General features: G+C 44.9%; 1 protein-coding gene across 3 annotated transcripts in view; it reads right to left on the bottom strand.

Annotated features, from left to right (window-relative positions):
- Positions 1–401: 401 nt before the first annotated feature.
- The window catches only part of RasGAP1 (Ras GTPase activating protein 1), a 61,502-nt gene continuing 45,311 nt past the window's right edge, over positions 402–16,592 (bottom strand). For all 3 annotated transcript variants that reach the window (XM_065429742.2, XM_065429741.2, XM_065429743.2), the window contains 3 exons: positions 15,989–16,140; positions 9,677–9,869; positions 402–6,704 (listed from right to left, as the gene is read on the bottom strand). In XM_065429742.2, coding sequence (XP_065285814.2) covers positions 6,500–6,704; positions 9,677–9,869; positions 15,989–16,140 — 550 coding nt within the window. In that variant the 3' untranslated portion in view covers positions 402–6,499. The remainder of the gene's footprint in view (positions 6,705–9,676; positions 9,870–15,988; positions 16,141–16,592) is intronic.

Consider the following 16,592-nt stretch of genomic DNA (forward strand, 5'->3'; position numbering starts at 1 on the left):
TTGCATGTGGAAGCTATGCTGATTCAAGAAACCGAAAGCTTTGTCAAAACTACTTGGCCCAGTGAGACACATGTAGAAGTTCTGTCCCTGTAGCTTTCCCTTCATTGCCACAGAAAGTTGTCCGCAAGCACAGGCACGTACAGTCACTTGCAATATGACCTGCAACACCGGTTCCCGTGGTCGAAAGGGCTCCAATACTGTATGGGTGTACAGGCACAGGATAAGTTCCAGACCTAAACACAGCTTCACAATTAGTGGTACTTATTAAACTGCTATTTCGCATGTTAGAGCCACCGCACAGCCTTGGAGCCCCTTCGACCACAAACAAGGGTGTTGCAAGGGTATTGACTGTAGAACATAAGGTAATATTGAAGGCTAAATAAACGAAACATAACTGCAAATCTGTTGCATAAAATTCATTTACTCATCGCTACGTGAACAATGGTAACATACACATACAACAGAGAAGTAGAAAGGCACTCCCACAGCTTTGTTCTTGGTTGGAGTAAATATGTTTAGTTCTCAATAAATAGTGTCCACGCAACCAACTTTCGCTTGTGACCATTAGAGCCATGTTTTGTGCCACCACATGGAGTCCAAAGACGTGAAGAAGGCAGCTTCTGGCAACACATTAACATGAACTCTTCAACAGCAAAATGTGGAATAGGCGATAAGGTTCATACCCCTGTTACACGGGCGCCATAAAAGGTCAGTTTATTTTGACGCGTGCGTCACATAAAAACTGTGCTTTGTTGCAGTGTAATGGCTATTCGGGAGCACTTGTAAGTCAGAGCTGTTTCACTGGTTTGAATGGACTACTACACTGGAAGCAAACTAATTTATATAAAGTGACCTTTATGCAGCTCGTGTGACAAGGGCACTATGGTTACTCGAGTTATGTAAATGACACCCTCCTCTCTGCAAGGAGAGCAAGAAAATGCTCCAAAACACTTCTGCATAGATGCTTCTTGCCTTACAAAATGTTGCCATGTAGGCACACTGCTCTCTATATAAAAAATGAGCGAGAATGTAGACTTTGTGCATACAGCTAAGTTTTGAAAAATTTAAGCAAGATGTGAACGCACTTCTTGGTTGCAATAATTGAGAGAATAAGAAAAGAAAACCTTCCCCAGCCAAGTGAACAAAAACATCCTATCGAAGATTCTACAGTGCAAATTTTGCAAGGGCTCTCTCCCATGCAGATTTCTAGAGCATTTGACGTACACAACTTTCATGAACGGTACGTTCGCACAAGCAAGGCACGGTGGTAGTAACATGGCTGCTAGTTGTTAGTAGTATACACACTACACTTGCTACACATTGCAATCTGCTATAAAACTTGTTCTGTGTGTTTAGATAAAAACGTCTGGAAAAAAAAAAAGAAAGCACATTGCCACAAGCAATATTGCTGCCCTTATCCGACATGGAACACACCACCAGCCCTATCTCGCCAAGACCATCACCATTTCCTTGCAAGAGCAAAGCTGCATACATACCACAGTGACCCCAACGCTTTACAACACCAAGTCTGAGGCATCACACATGCCCTTTAAGTTTCTATACAGTACGCTGCCAAATGACAAAGGGCAACTGTATGCGTAGTGTGTGCCCATATTTCTTGACAAAAGAAAACATAAATGTCAGTTTGTACATTCACCACAGTTTTAAGAGGACTTTGTGAATCACCGAACGCCTACTACACCTGAATGGCGGCACGACAAATGTAAGTACTGCAACAAACAAGACAAAGGAAGCACCGAGGCTGTTGGCAAGCATCTTGTGCGGCAGTGCAAATGGGAAGTTATGTGTTTTCTACTAAAGCACACCAGACGTTTCAGTGTTGCTTTGAAGCTTGTCAGTGCAGTGTGTTGATGGATTTCCATTAATTCAATTTTGGGAATAGTTTTATGAACCGCACAGTGATCCATTCAATCGGAAGCGCCTTGCTTTAAAACGGAAATTAACATTTTTTTGAGGAACCTGTCCTGTAAACTTTTGTGACTAGCTGTAGGTGTACAGCACATGCCATTGACCCTTTCTCACTTGATTTCAAATTGGTGCTTGAGATCTCAAAACCAATGCAGCTATGAGAATTATGAACCAATAAGTATGAAACCAGGCTCCGGTCAACTGACTACCAAACTAGAAAGTTTTTCATGCACAGCAACATTATAGCTCCAAATAGAATAAAATTAAAATAGGAATCAAATTACTAAAACTCGACTTGTATCTGACAAAATGTTTGCACGCAGCATGCAAAGTATTTTTTTTACACTTTTCAACACAAGTCACTGGGACACAGGCGTGTCACATCATCAATTCAACAAAAAGAGTAACCGCAACAAGACATCTCGGAAACATGACGCAGAGGCAGTATAAGGGAAACAAGGCAACAAAGCAGTAAAACATAGAGGCGAAAAATACTCAACAATGTGGTAAGAAATGATCTATGACCTAACTATGTGCAATCATGATAGTGACTTAATGCATGAATGAGCTGGTGAAATGGTGCCTTTCTTGTCTAAAGCTAATGAAATGGGCAATCCAACCACAATTCTGTCGGGCAAAATGTATCGGGACACAAGAGGGTGGTTGGTTACACCGCACTAATAAGTCCTGCTAGGTTCCATTTCTGTACATTGTAGCTATGAAAAGACATTCCTGGTTAGGTTAGTAACAATCGTTTACATTTTATAAATTAAAGTGAGAAGTTGCATGGGAAGAAGTGCAATCAGGTGTAGTAAGGGCAGGGCAAATCTGATGATGGACCGCAAGAATTTTAAAACAAACTAATAAATCAAGCTGTTGCTCTTTCGAATGCTTGCACTTGTGCATTTACTTGTGCACCACCAAACAGTGGCAGACAGCACATGTAGATGCCCAAGGAACCACAAAATAAAAATGGTGCAAAGGCCATGATGGCATGCACTTCAAGAAACAACATAATTCTGAGGCTGGGCAGGGCTGGTATAGTACAATTTTACCTTCATTCCTTTGTCATTCAGTGCATTGACTGGCCAAGCTCGGCACTGATGCAGGCAGCGTGTCACTTTGACTAATCAGTGGAGGCCAAATGAACTGGTCTGAAGTTGAGTAGAAACTAAACTGTTGCACAATCTCGGTGTGGCAATACAAACCATGTCACAATTGATGCCTGTAAGGGGCGCTCAAGCTGCATGGACAAATTTTAGCTGTTAAACGTATACTGGATATTAAAGTGCAGTATATGCAGAAGTTATTGCAAAACACTAACCATTCTAATCAATTTACATTTCAACTTTTGTTTATCAATGTCAGTTAGTATACAGCCTTCAGTGTAGCTTGACTAATCAGTGGCACCAGAAGGCATCCATGGTTTTTAAATGCGCCCTTTATTTGGAACACTGGATGATCACAATCAATTTTGCCTGGCCGTTGAATCAGAAATAAGTTAATGAAAGCCAACTCTCACAGTAAACTGCACTCCTCATTTATATGCGTATTTCATAGTGAATGCCACCTCTGGCAATGAAAATGCACCAAGTACTACACCTTTAACACATCTTCCATTTCTTCAAACATGCAACTCAACTAAAGAAAAAAAGGAAGGCCTTGTGTGCACATCACTCATGGGTTCACATGTAACATGTTACAATTATGTATATTATATATATATATGTATGTATATGTGTATATATTTATATATGTATATTATATATATATTATATTAAACACAGACTACTACACAAGCAGAAACATAAAAATACACAAACAGGCAGACAAGAAATGTAGAAAGTATCAACAAAACTGCCCGCTGCCATGGTTGGAAAAAGTTACAAGCCTCCGTGTGTGACATGAGTGAACTTTTTTTAGCAGCAGCTGTGTTTGTCCTCTTGCTTTGTTCAGAATATCTTTAAACAGTTAACTGATGAGAGCACTTTGTGCATCTTGACATTGGTGGCAGAAAGCCCCAGGACTTGTTCATGTATTTATGCAACATTTCAAATGAACAGAATGAAGGTGTGGATTATGAGAAGCAGTACACAATACACCATGCATGCATTTGTGCAACAAAAAAAGATGCGACCCAGCTACATTGCGAAGCTGTGTAGAGTAGAGAAACTTGTGCTTACATCCACTTCAAATGAAATAAACTTTACAGGGGCTGATTGCTACCGAGCTGAGGCAACAGGTATACCACAAAAAGGCACCGTAACTCAAAAAGCAGGAAATGAGAAGAGCGCCAACAGGGATTGACAGATTGTCTATTTGGTAAAACAGGTGGTAAAAGATGCACAGAATGGTAGATTGAGTCTGGCTGCAAGACCTCGCGAGCCCTCTGTAGATCTGTGCGGTAAAACAATGAATTTGCCCCTCAACAATACAGAGGCCAAGGGGTTATCGAAGAACTCAACAGGAAGAACAAAGAATTTCACTGTAGACTCGGGACTGAAGAAAGGTACCGTATTTGCATGAACATAATGTGACCACAAATATAATGCGAGGGGAGACTTTTTATGAGAAAAAAATGTCAACAAATCTTATATACATGATTAATAGTGCAAACCATACTGCAGGTTCAAAATATAATCTGTTAATGCAACAGCAATACAAAATTGTCCTGGAACAACTGTACATGTGCCAGGTTCTGTACAGGTGTGCACCTCTGCAGTGAACCTAGCATTCGTACTGATCCTGCTTCCTTGGAGATGCGCAACTGCTTCCATAAAAGCACATCTGTGTTCTTCCTACAACACTGAAAGGTTGGCTTTTCTACACAACTCGGGTATGTGATAGTTGGGCTCATTGTGTATTGAACGGTGAAACGGGAAAGAAAATCTTGCGCTATATTCAGAACAATGACTCCGAATATCACGTGAGGTGTTTCCACAGGCTGATGACTCCACAAGAAAAAAGAAAAGAGAACCTTGTGTTATAATCGTGCAAATACGGTATTACTTTTCAATTACATAACATGCTTCCGGTGCAAATAGCTAGTCCTGTATGCTCAGGGAACCTCTTTGCAGTGTTATGGACTACCCATCTGTGAAAAATTTTGAGGCTGCAATGCCACTCTAAAATGCACCTACAAGGGGATGCATTCACTTTTAACAGCTCCAACCTCTAATTGATACATGTTGCCACAATGGGAAAACTGGTTTTATAGATTCACTGTGCTTGTTCAGAAAAAGGTTTGACCAAATAGTTGGAAACACTAACACATCACAATCTGGGCTTCTGGGTAATCGATAATGATGCCAGGCTGTTGGAGTTGCAGCAGTGAGCAGATGTAACAAGCACCTACCAAAATATCCAGAGTCATTGCCCACATGATCTAGCGAGTGAAAAGGCTTGGTAAGCGACGCCTCGGTAATAAATAAAGGAATTGAAAAATTTTGCAAGCCAGGTATGAGGAATTAGCAAGCCAATAACTGCCATGCTTCGTAGACATTTCCCAGTGATGCGTGCTTACAAGTCCCTCGCAGACATGCTTACGAGAAGAACAAATAAACAGCAAAATGTTGCCCATGGCTGTTGCAGGCTGCCCCTAATGTGCAGAGGTTAGCCGTAGCAATGCATTATCTGCATGACTGTTTCAAGGTGAATGATGTCTTGGTACGCGTTGTGAAAAAGACAATTAGCAAGAGAAAGGAGTCTGGGTGATGTCACGGAGATGAATTATGACCTGGGATAATACAGCAAGGTTTTTCCACACATCTGTGCACAAAACATTAACAACACTGCCCATCATATATCAGGCTCTGTAAGTGGTGCAGCCAGACCATTGCCTCACGTGCAACAACACAACAGGCCTTGACATTCAAGCAACGAGCCATGACAGCCAAGCAAGGGCATGGTGACCCACTAAGATGCGCCACCTCAACATTCAAGTCCTAACGACTCAGCTTGCAATGTTGCTACATACATCACATGGGTCCATTACACACTGTCCAAGATGACTTCATCCACACCTTCCGACAGCTTTGCAAGTGACAAGCTTAAAACACAATAAGGTCACATTATATTCATTGCATGTGCAGCTCGCTACACATCAGTCCCAAGTTCGTTAATAGTGGCAGCATACAGCCCCTTCACTCTGGAATGAAATAAGCAATGAGTACGTGATTAAGTCTTTCCTCCTCCACAGAGCACCGGCATGGGTCGTAACTATTGGAGGATATTTTTCTCTCTCTCTCTTTACCCAAGTTCAGCATTCACAGTGCACATAATATGTACAGGGCTTCACAAGTGAATGAGAAGGACCTCGGGTGACCGACTAGGAAGCAACATGGCTTGAATTCCCCCTGTAGACACCGACTTGTGTTTGGCCAATGCAAAGGGGGGCACGCAGGGGACCACTGTAAGAGAAGGCATTGGGAAGTTGGCACATCTACCAAAAGGGCCTCGGGCTTGGCGCGATGCAGGTCCCGTTCCATCATAGCAGCGGGACCGGCAGTGTGCACTGGGAAGGCAGAGAAGCCACGTGGCTTCAGAAGGATGAGAGAAGGATAAGCAGCGGCTAAGGCACGTCCATGTGGCTGACAAGGCTTCCGTTGGCACTGCCTGAGGGAGGCAGCGCTGGTGCAGGAAGAGGTGGTAGAGGAATGTTGAGATCACTGGTAAGGGGTCGCGCCAGCGAGGAGGCACTGGGCACTGAGGCGGTCCTCTGCTGCTGCTGCCGCGCGAACATGAGCAAGTAGTTGTCGTCCCCAATGGGTGCTTGCCTGCAACAACAAAGAGAAGCGACACAGTTCAGTCTGCTGCAGGTGGAATACAAAATGAACCGCTCTATTTGAAGGGACCACTATACAGGAACATAAGTCAGCTTAATTTTCGGTAAATTTACACTAAGACAATTACCAGAAGTAAAAATGAAAACCAAACTTCAATTTTATTTTCAATTTCATGCTGAAACCCCAGTGTGTGCATGTCATTCTAACGTCACAGGTTTCAAAGCATTTTCTCGTATTTGGTCCATTTTGGCAGAGTAAAGCTTTTAGAAAATCTGCTAAGTTCAGTCTTCAGCTCCTTCAAAATACAATGGAGTCCCTTGCTAACCAGCCTTGCCCTGGAAGACCAGCTTGTCCTGATCTCCAGGGGCCAGGCAGCTAGGGAAGCATATGGGTCCCGTGAAGAGGGGACCACTTCCATCAACGGCGTCTAAGATGTTGAGCTCGGCTCAATAAACTTGTTTCTCTCTCTCTCTCTCTCTATTGAGGCCCAAGAAGGCTCGGTCAAAATCCATGACATCACAGTGAGCTGGTACAGAAACTTTGCAAGGTGGCATCGACAGCAGTCTTTAACTTCTGCCTCTTTTCTGGCTTACCAAACCCCTTTCTCACGGTATCAGTGGCTATTTCAGGGTGTCTACCAAGTTGACATTTCCAAATTCCCTGAGTTTTCCAGGTTTTCCCTGAGCACCTTTGCGAAATTCCCTGAATGAGCCAGAACCTTGTTTTATGTCAAGACAGGCTGACACCACATTGCCCGATGCTGTCACTCTCTAGTAAGCATGCTGAAACAAAAAAATGACTTAATCCAGTTTGAATAGTAAGGAGTAATATCTATTTTATTTAAAAAGAAAACAGAAGGAAGGTGTTAATAAAATGCACAGCGAAAAAAATGGTAAAGCTCATTCCAAATTGAGTCGAACATTTTCAAATACGAATGAAAAGGAGATGCATACATAAGTAAATATTTTTTAATATCAGCTATTTCTATCAACTGATAGCAAGCTCATCTGTATGAGGACCTGAACTTTGTCACAACTAAGGTTCTCTCTCAGCAGCTGGGAAGTCAACCTCAACTGTCCTGACATACTCTCAGCTTGTACACAACATCTCAGTGTTGGGTTTCACTGCTTAAACAATTTATTTTGGTTTGGATGAGGGACACCTGTGTCTCAGCGTCAGCCAACACTTAGTTTTTTTAGCTCAAGCTCCTTCAAAAAGGCGGTGGCACCCTTCCTTTCCCGTTAATTCCTCAGTGCGTCGGTCCTTTCTGTTCTCATCCTCCTCTACCATGCTTTCACCACATGGATCATCTGAAGCATCCCCTTGGTCAGTTGTACAGTCAACATTTCATTTTTCGGACTTTCGAGGGGCCGCAAAAAAAAAACGAAAAAAAAAAAAACGGGCAGTCTGAAAAAAATTAATGCATGTCTTTAACTGCCTTTAAGGGCTAAAATTACCACAGGCACGTCTGAAAAAGCTCTGAAAGCCTGCCAGTGCGCTTATTAGGCATATCAGGTCTTGTACTGTGACAGGAGACGGGGTGCACGCATGTGTTTTTAAGGAATACATACTGTGTCCCGTGACAATTGCCCCCGTCCCACGCTTGTTACGCTTCACCGCCTAACACTAGTGTACTGAGGCGAAGCTAACTTTCGGAGACTGGCATTACGCAACACGCTGTGCTCTGCGAGCTTCAAAGCCAACCGCGAGGATTAAAAAGGCGGAGTCGGTGCCATTGGTGATAGCGGCGAATTATTTCAATGAAAAACACGGCACCGCACGGCAAGAAGCTTAATAGCGAACATAGAAGCAGCTAGGCCTAACGTTGCCGCGATCGTGGGGCTGCCAGCGGATCTGCCTGCGAGAGTGCCGGTTCGAGGCGGCGAGATAATCAAAATAGCGGCGGTGGCGGCTTTGATTAATGCCATTTCAGACCTGCAGTCAGGGCAATATGCATTGACTACATGGAGTACGTGGTGGTGCCGCAAAACCGTGCAAATTATCGGGCATGTCCGAAAAATCGGGCGTCTAGAAAATCGGTCGTTAACTACTCTGGCAATACATCGTGCCGATGACACGGCGTCAATGACGATTCGTTGCGATTCCTCTGTTACTGGAGCCAGCATTAACACGACTTTCGTTCCCTTTCAATAAAGTTACAGCTAATTTTCCCTGATAGAAGCACAAATTCCCTGAGTTTTCCCTGAGTTTTTCCAGACTGTTCAAATTCCCTGAGAATTCCCGGTTTTCCCGGTTTTCCCGGTTGGTAGACACCCTGCTATTTCCATATTGCATTTACTAATACAACTAATTTCTCTCTTTAGTGTCCTTTTAAGATCCACCATCACATGGGTGATTTTGGGTGACAATCAAATTCACATCCTTCAAGGTAACCTAATATTTAAATCTGCAGGAGACTTTTCACTGCTGCTTGGGAGATTGAAGGCTATTTAAATGTTAAACAGTTTAAGGCCAAGTGCTACCAAGTTGCTCTAATCAATTCACCTGTTAACAGTATTCTGAAGCATGTAGAGTTTTGCAACACGTAACAGCTGCCATTACTGCTGCTACATGTACATGTGTGAACCTGCAGTTCTGCGAGAAGAGTGGTCAAACCTTTTCAAAGACCATTATCGCAGCACATAACTAGCTGCATGGGAATAGCTGCAGTCTACAATATTGCACTCTTCCTTGTTTCAAGAAAATCTCTTTTACAAGGCAAGTAAATACGCTCACACCTACTTTGCTCTTAATGGCTGCTTTTGATGAGTTGCTGCAAGCTCAATGGACATAAGTATGCATGCTTCTGCTACCCTAAGTCGTTGAGATGTTCATAAATGAGTGTGAGGGAGTGAGCGAGATGTGAGTGAGAAGCAAGTAATGAACTAAATAAACAAACAAACAATGTCTCTGTGCAGGTTGCCTTGCTGCATCTATTGACAACAGCATTCAGTGACACTTACTTGGAGCCGTACTGTGTCTGTCGGTACAGATGGTGCCGATGTCGTTCGTGCTTGAGTTCCATGGTCTCCACGAAAGTCTTGATGGAAGACAATGTGGTCAGCAGGCTGGCTGGGTCCTCGACCACAAACCCAGGTGGAAGCCTGAACTCAACACCTGGTACTGCAGGGCCTTGCAGCTGCTGCCGACATGTCTCTGGAAAGAACACAAAGGACAAAGCCGTTCTCAAAATCTCAAAACATCAAACACATGTTGTCTTCCCTTTTTTTCCCATTGTATACCATATATCATATTTACTCGAATCTAGGCCGACCCCGATTCTAAGCCGACCCCCTAAAGTCCGAAGCCAACAACAGAAAAATATATTACCTCGAATGTAAGCCGAACATAACCGATGGTCATTAAGGGTTACGGACTGGATTCCAAGGGAAGGGAAGCGTAGCAGGGGGCGGCAGAAAGTTAGGTGGGCGGATGAGATTAAGAAGTTTGCAGGGACGGCATGGCCACAATTAGTACATGACCAGGGTTGTTGGAGAAATATGGGAGAGGCCTTTGCCCTGCAGTGGGCGTGACCAGGCTGATGATGATGATGAAGCCGAACAAAAAAAGAGAGGACAGCGTTCACAAAATGCAAACAGCATTTATTGAATTTGAACGTGCACAGCTTGTCCAACATCGTAGTCGCTGCTAAACTCGTCGCTGTGTTCCTTGTCACTGTCACCTTCAAACAGTGCACTATCTTCAGTACCTTCGGTACCGCCGAGCGCATTAGATATGCTGCACTTTCTAAAGGTGCACACGATCAAAGTACCTGGGATGTCGTCCCATGCTGCAGCTACCCAGCCCACCAGCTGCGATAGTGATGCACATTTGTTGCGGCCTGGTTATAATGACAAAGTCTGGCTGCTGGGTGTCCGAGCCGAAAGGTAGGGAAATGCGAAATCTTTGAAAAGAAAAAAAGAAAACGAGAAATTCGAGTCGCTGCACAATGGGCCGCTGCTCCAACAGCCGCTGCGCCCTCATTTTCCAGTGGCTTTCTCCTATCGCCCTTCCAGCCCTCCGAACACGAATGGGCTGCGCCCATAGCTCTACACCGCCCCACCCTCCGAAACACAAACAGACTGCGTCAACTGCGCTGCAAGCAGATTGCTCGCATGTTGCTCGCTGGCTCCTCATTCAGTGCAGTTCTGCGAACAGCTTAATCGCTCGCATTCGATTTTGTTGGTTGTGTTAAAGTCGCTCCTGGCCACGCGGTTTCTCTACTTCGCTTGACTCCCCGCCGAAACGGAAGATGTCTGACCCGCCCGCTGATCATCGGCAATGCACGACATTACCGGTGAAAAGAAAGCGCATGGCTATAGATTTGCAAACTAAGTGCTTCTAACCGATGAGACGATCGTCACAAATGTGCTTGCATCGGATAACGATGGCGACGACGGCAGTGATGACGCGGCAGGGCAGGCTGCTTCAACGTTGTCCTCACAGGAGGCCCAGCATGATTCAGTCCCTCCGGGACTTCGTTTTTGCGAGGAACCTTCCGCTGCACTACGTGGAGCGCTTGGATGCCATGGGGAAGAATGTCGGCAAGCTTCGCATAAAGCATGCATGGCTGATGGACATAGTCCTTTCTCACGCAAGCCAGTGAGAAGCACGTGGTGACATGCTTGTGGCGATCTCTCCTCAGCATTTCTTCTGGATTTCTCAAGCTGACGGGCTGCTGCAGCAGCCTTTCCGCAATTTTTAAAAGGCCCCTTTGGGGCCACCAGAGTGATGCATTGGCGGTGATTGCATATCGCTAGCCACCTGTGACACCTCTTTGCAGTTGTTATAGCAGTGCCATTATTTTAACACCAACAGCTGCGGCTTGTTAAACGCGATTGGAGCGCCCAGGAAGAAGTTAAACGAGAGATCACAATCAGCAGCCGGGCGGAGGAAGGTGGTAGGGAGATACACTGGCCTCCCTGCCTATATAGTTTTCTCATATCAGCTCTGTCATCCACCTATCTTGATTTTTTCATGCAACCCAGTTATAACAATTATCAGTTATAACAATAGAATTTTCGTGGCACTTGAATGTTGTTATAAGTGGGTTCGACTGTATAGCTGCCCGTCTCACGTGAAAACGACTGCACGCACAGTTTCTTCTTCCTGTAACAGCAAATCTCCGCCCGGGTCGTTCCACACCACATGCACAGCTATCGCCACCAAACCTATTGCGATAAGCATCTTCACCTATTTGTTTTACAGCGCATGGTGCGTAGTGCCATTGTTAGCGCACTGCACACTTTTAGGAGGCGATAATTCAAATGTGCTGCTGTTCCCTGCTGCAGGCGGCGTGATGTGGGCATCCCGTTTTGCTTTGGCAGCATCGGGCATCGCCCACCAGTGCGATTTCATTTCGGTTTCCCGTCGCTCTCTTAAAGCACCATGCAATCAGAAAATAGCAAAACGTGTCTCAGGCTGCCGGAGCACCCCCAGCTCAACGTATGTCGATGTCTCGTACTGCAACGATCCGCGCGATGCTTCACATTAACCTTTTGAAGGTTTTTGCCGTACATGTACGGCCGTGGTTTTCTGTGCCGCAAGGTCTTTGCCATACGGGTACGGTTCCGACCCTCCGTTTGAAATTTCGCACCATAATGACGATGCGTGCTCACCGACAGGTGCTGCCACCTCTTAGCACTTACAAGAAGCGTTTGAAATTTGTGCTACCTTCTTGGGGAGATAAACAGGAGTGATTGCTAGCGTCAGCGCGTCGCTCAGACTGCGGCAACGCCCCTTTGGCGGTTTCGATTTCGCCGCGTGATCGCAACAGAGGCGTGCGAAACGTCATTTTCTTTGTCGGCACTCTCTTGCAGGGCGGTGGAAGTTGATTTCTATCTTGATTGGCGCTGCTCTTAGCTTGTTTATCAGCGCCGTTCGCGAGGTATCTCGCTCTCAGTGGCAATGCGGTTTTGCAGTTTCGGTTCCGCCGCGTGATCGCAATGGAGGCGCGCGAAACGTGGTTTTTCTCTTTGTCAGCGAAAGTTGATTTCTATCTTGATTGGCACTGCTCTTAGCTTGTTTATCACCACCGCTCTCAAGGTATTCTCGCTCTCTGCGGCAACGCGCTTACGCGAGAGGGTGCATCAGACCTCTGCCCAAGGCAGCCGCACGCAAAGATGCCATGTGTGTGCCAACACAACTCCTCGCTCCAAGAGAACAGACACGCATTTTAGGTGTGCAGACTGCGATAAGGCACTGTGCGGAGACCCGTGTTTCAAGGAGTACCACACTCGGAAATACTATTGAACATTTTGCAGTTCTGAGTGATGCCGACACCAAAATACTGTTCCTAATTATTTTTTAGTATTTATTCCTGACTTTATATATTCTGTACATTCAAGATCCTCAATAAAGTAATTTGACCACCTGGGAAAGTTTTTTTCAAAATAATTCGACCCTCAAAGGGTTAAGTAGATTTCGACAATAGCTGAGTCTGTGAAATTTTTTTGTTACTTCGGATCGTATGTTTTCCTGGTTAGTAGGTGTTTTCTTGCTGTTTTTTCCAAAACGTATCAACGAGGTTCTACTGTACATTGGCAGGCACATTTCCACTTTCCTGCAGGGCTGCCCATGTGGCTGTGACTTCATCACATGGCGGCCCATCATTTCCAACACAGTCTTCGTTGTCAGAACCCGAAGTCTTGGCAGAGGTCTACTTTTGTTTCACAGCCCAACTGCGCGTTCAGAAGCAGCCTTTGAACAAGGCATTCACAGTAGGCCCACTTGATGCTCTTGATGACCTCTTTGTTGAGGGGTTGAATGATAGAGGTGCAGTTCAGTGGAAAAAACTTCAACTGCACATCTTCCAACTACGATATTGGTGGAACAATTGTCTAAAAGCAGACAGACCTTTTGGCCTTGTCTGCCCATGTCCCGGTTGAAGGCCTGGACCCACTCCGAAAATATCCCGGTTCATCCACGTCCAGCACCTAGCCAAGTACATGACAGGAAGGTGTCGATTTCCTTTAAAGTAACGTGGTTTGGCATTTTTACCAATGAGCAAAAGCAGCCACTTGTCTGAACTGTCCATGTTTGTGCACAGTAGCACAGTTACTCTTTTCTTACAGTGCTTGCCTCCATGGCAGAGCAGCCCCTAAAATCCAGGGTCCTGGTGGGTAGCATCTCGTAGAAGAACCCGATCTCATTGGCATTCTAAATATACGATGGTGCATAACCTTTCCGAATGCCTGTGGGGCTGGCTAACATCAATTCAGCAGTGCCATCATTATCCGCCGAAGCAGCTTCACCAAACAAAACATTCTCTATGATGCTGTGGTGAGACTTAAACCTGTTCAGTCAACCTATCCTGCACTAAAGGTTTATTCCCAGCATGCATGCATAATCCAGCGATTTTTGCCACACAATATCACCGCTAAGGGCAATTTTCTTGGCCCGCATCTCCACGAACCAGGCGTAAACTACCTTGTCTAAGGCCTCGTGCACTGGCTCAGTCAATTTCTTGTGCTTCGCCAACGTACCTGAAGCTAGCGCATTCGCAATAGCATCTTTACTTTTCAATATTGTTGAAAAGGAGCTCACCAGAATTCCAAATTCTTCCGCAATAATTGATTTTTTTTTTTTTCTTTCAAGCTTCAGCCTGGGTGATAACTCAAGCCTTCTCTTCTAGGGACAAATTCTTGCGTTTCTTTGTCAGTAGCGACATGCTTCTCCAGATATCGTTTGCACAACTTCGGGAAACACTGAACAAATGGCGATGCAATCGTTCATTGTCAGGCGTACACCACTCAAGTGCCCCGTCGCACCATTTAGTAAAGGGATTTGACCTCACAATCTCAACTTCATACGATCAGCAATTTCTGTTGTACACCAAAGCCATTCTCACAAAATTTTATAGAAAATGAATAATTAGAAAATACATAAAAATAAAATTATTACGAGCATGCTGTTTGTACGCACACTATTTTCCTAACCAATACGATCTAAAACGATTTCTTGGAGCTCGGATGCTCCTCCATAAGAGCGCGGATGCTCCTCCATAAGGAAACATAAAAAATGGAGCATTCGCTGGAGCAGTGGTATGCGATTTTGATTTTGATTTCACCTGGGCAAAACCGCTTCCGGGACGGTTGCATTGGTTAAGGAGGCTTACAAAGATGACGCTCTGTCAAGGGCCAAGGTTTTGGAGTGGTTCATTGAGTTCAACAATGGACAGGAGACCGTTGAAGTCATGGAGCGATCTGGACACCTTTCAACGAGTAGTTCGGACGAAAATGTGGCCAAAGTAAAAGATCTCCTGCACTCCGACCGTAGCTTGAGCCGAAAACCTCAACATTTGCAAAACAATGGTTCACAAAATTGGCGCCAAAAGTGTTACGTGATAACAAAAACAGTGGCGAGTTTACATTTCCCTTGAGATGTTGATGGAGTTAGCAAGTGAATGGGACTTTTTCAACGGCTGAATAACAGGCGACAAATTAAGGGAGTTCCAGTACGACCCCGAAACCAAGAGCCAAAGTTTGGAGTGGCCCACCGCGAACTCCCCGTACCCCAAGAAAGCGAGAATGTCAAAGTCCAAGGAAAAGACAATGTTCGTTGTCTTTTTTGACAAGCATGGGGTGGTTCACAAAGAATTTATACCTCCGGGACGAACCATCAATGCTGTGTTCTACAGAGAAGTCCTTGAGCACCTTCACACAGTCATCAAATGGAAGTGACCAGGGATTGCCAATTGCTGCAGGCTCCACCATGACAATGTGACCGCCTGTGATCGCCTGCCTGGCCCTACTAGGGGTTGCAACCTTGCCGCAGCCAGCGTACAGCCCCAATGTGAGACAGGCAGATGTTTTTCTGCTCCCAATGCTGAAGAGCAGCCTGAAAGGTCACAGTTTTGACGATGTTCCCACCATCCAATGCGCTGTTACAGTCTCTGAAAGAGATTACAGCAGCTGACTTCTAGGCAACATTTGTAGCGTGGGAATTGCATTGGCGGTGGTGTAGCGATGCTAAGGGAGACTATTTTGAAGAATTTCAATATGTACCGATTGGATCAAGAAATTATTTTTACCAGACTCAGTCTCATTACCCTACAAACAAACCCAGTAAACCATAAATTATATTTTGCTTTGACGACTTCTACTGTTTTAGAGAAAAGGCACATTCAATGTGACACCTCTGAAATTATTGTTCCAGAATACACCTCCATATTCCACGACTATGTCAATGAGTAGAGTGTGCAAAGCCAGTTTGGGAGCCCCGATGCCCCAACTGCTTACATTCAGAATTACAATGGCATGCAGCTCGATGCTCACCTATAAGCCTTTCAATGATGTGCATCTGGTTGAGGAAGATAGAGTGGACCCGCTGCATCTCTCGATCTGTGTCGATGGTCACCTTGATGTCGGCGAGGTTATATGAGGTCACGGGCGAGCAGCCAGGTGCTGTTTCACTCTCTTCTTTGCAGCTGTAACAGACAGCTTTTTACACTCTCGTGTCGAGATACAGATGGTGCATATCTGCTACTGCAAGTCAGTGGGGCAAATAACACAAGAAAATGAAAGCCAAAGATGGAGAGTGGGGGTGGCTGATTGTTACAGTCTACTTCCTGTCGCATTTAGGCAACACCGTTGTAAGTTTGCTATGATGAATCATGGTAAATCAAATGCTTGCTGTTCTGTGAATATATCCACAACAGCGCAAGCAGAAGGAATGTTGACCAGTTAGTCTTTCAAAAGGTCTAGGTAAGTATACAAATTTAATAACGAGAAATCGCAAGATTCCTTGCATGACCTGTGAAAGAAAGCACCCGCAACAGCCTTTGGTCCTGCATGTATACAGTAGAACCTTGTTGATACGTTCCCATTACGTATGTTTTCCCGGCGCCAACATTCGCAATTGAGAACCAAAAATATGACC

The sequence above is a fragment of the Dermacentor albipictus genome, chromosome 1 (genome assembly GCF_038994185.2).
Source record: "Dermacentor albipictus isolate Rhodes 1998 colony chromosome 1, USDA_Dalb.pri_finalv2, whole genome shotgun sequence".
Classification (NCBI taxonomy): Eukaryota; Metazoa; Arthropoda; class Arachnida; order Ixodida; family Ixodidae; genus Dermacentor; species Dermacentor albipictus.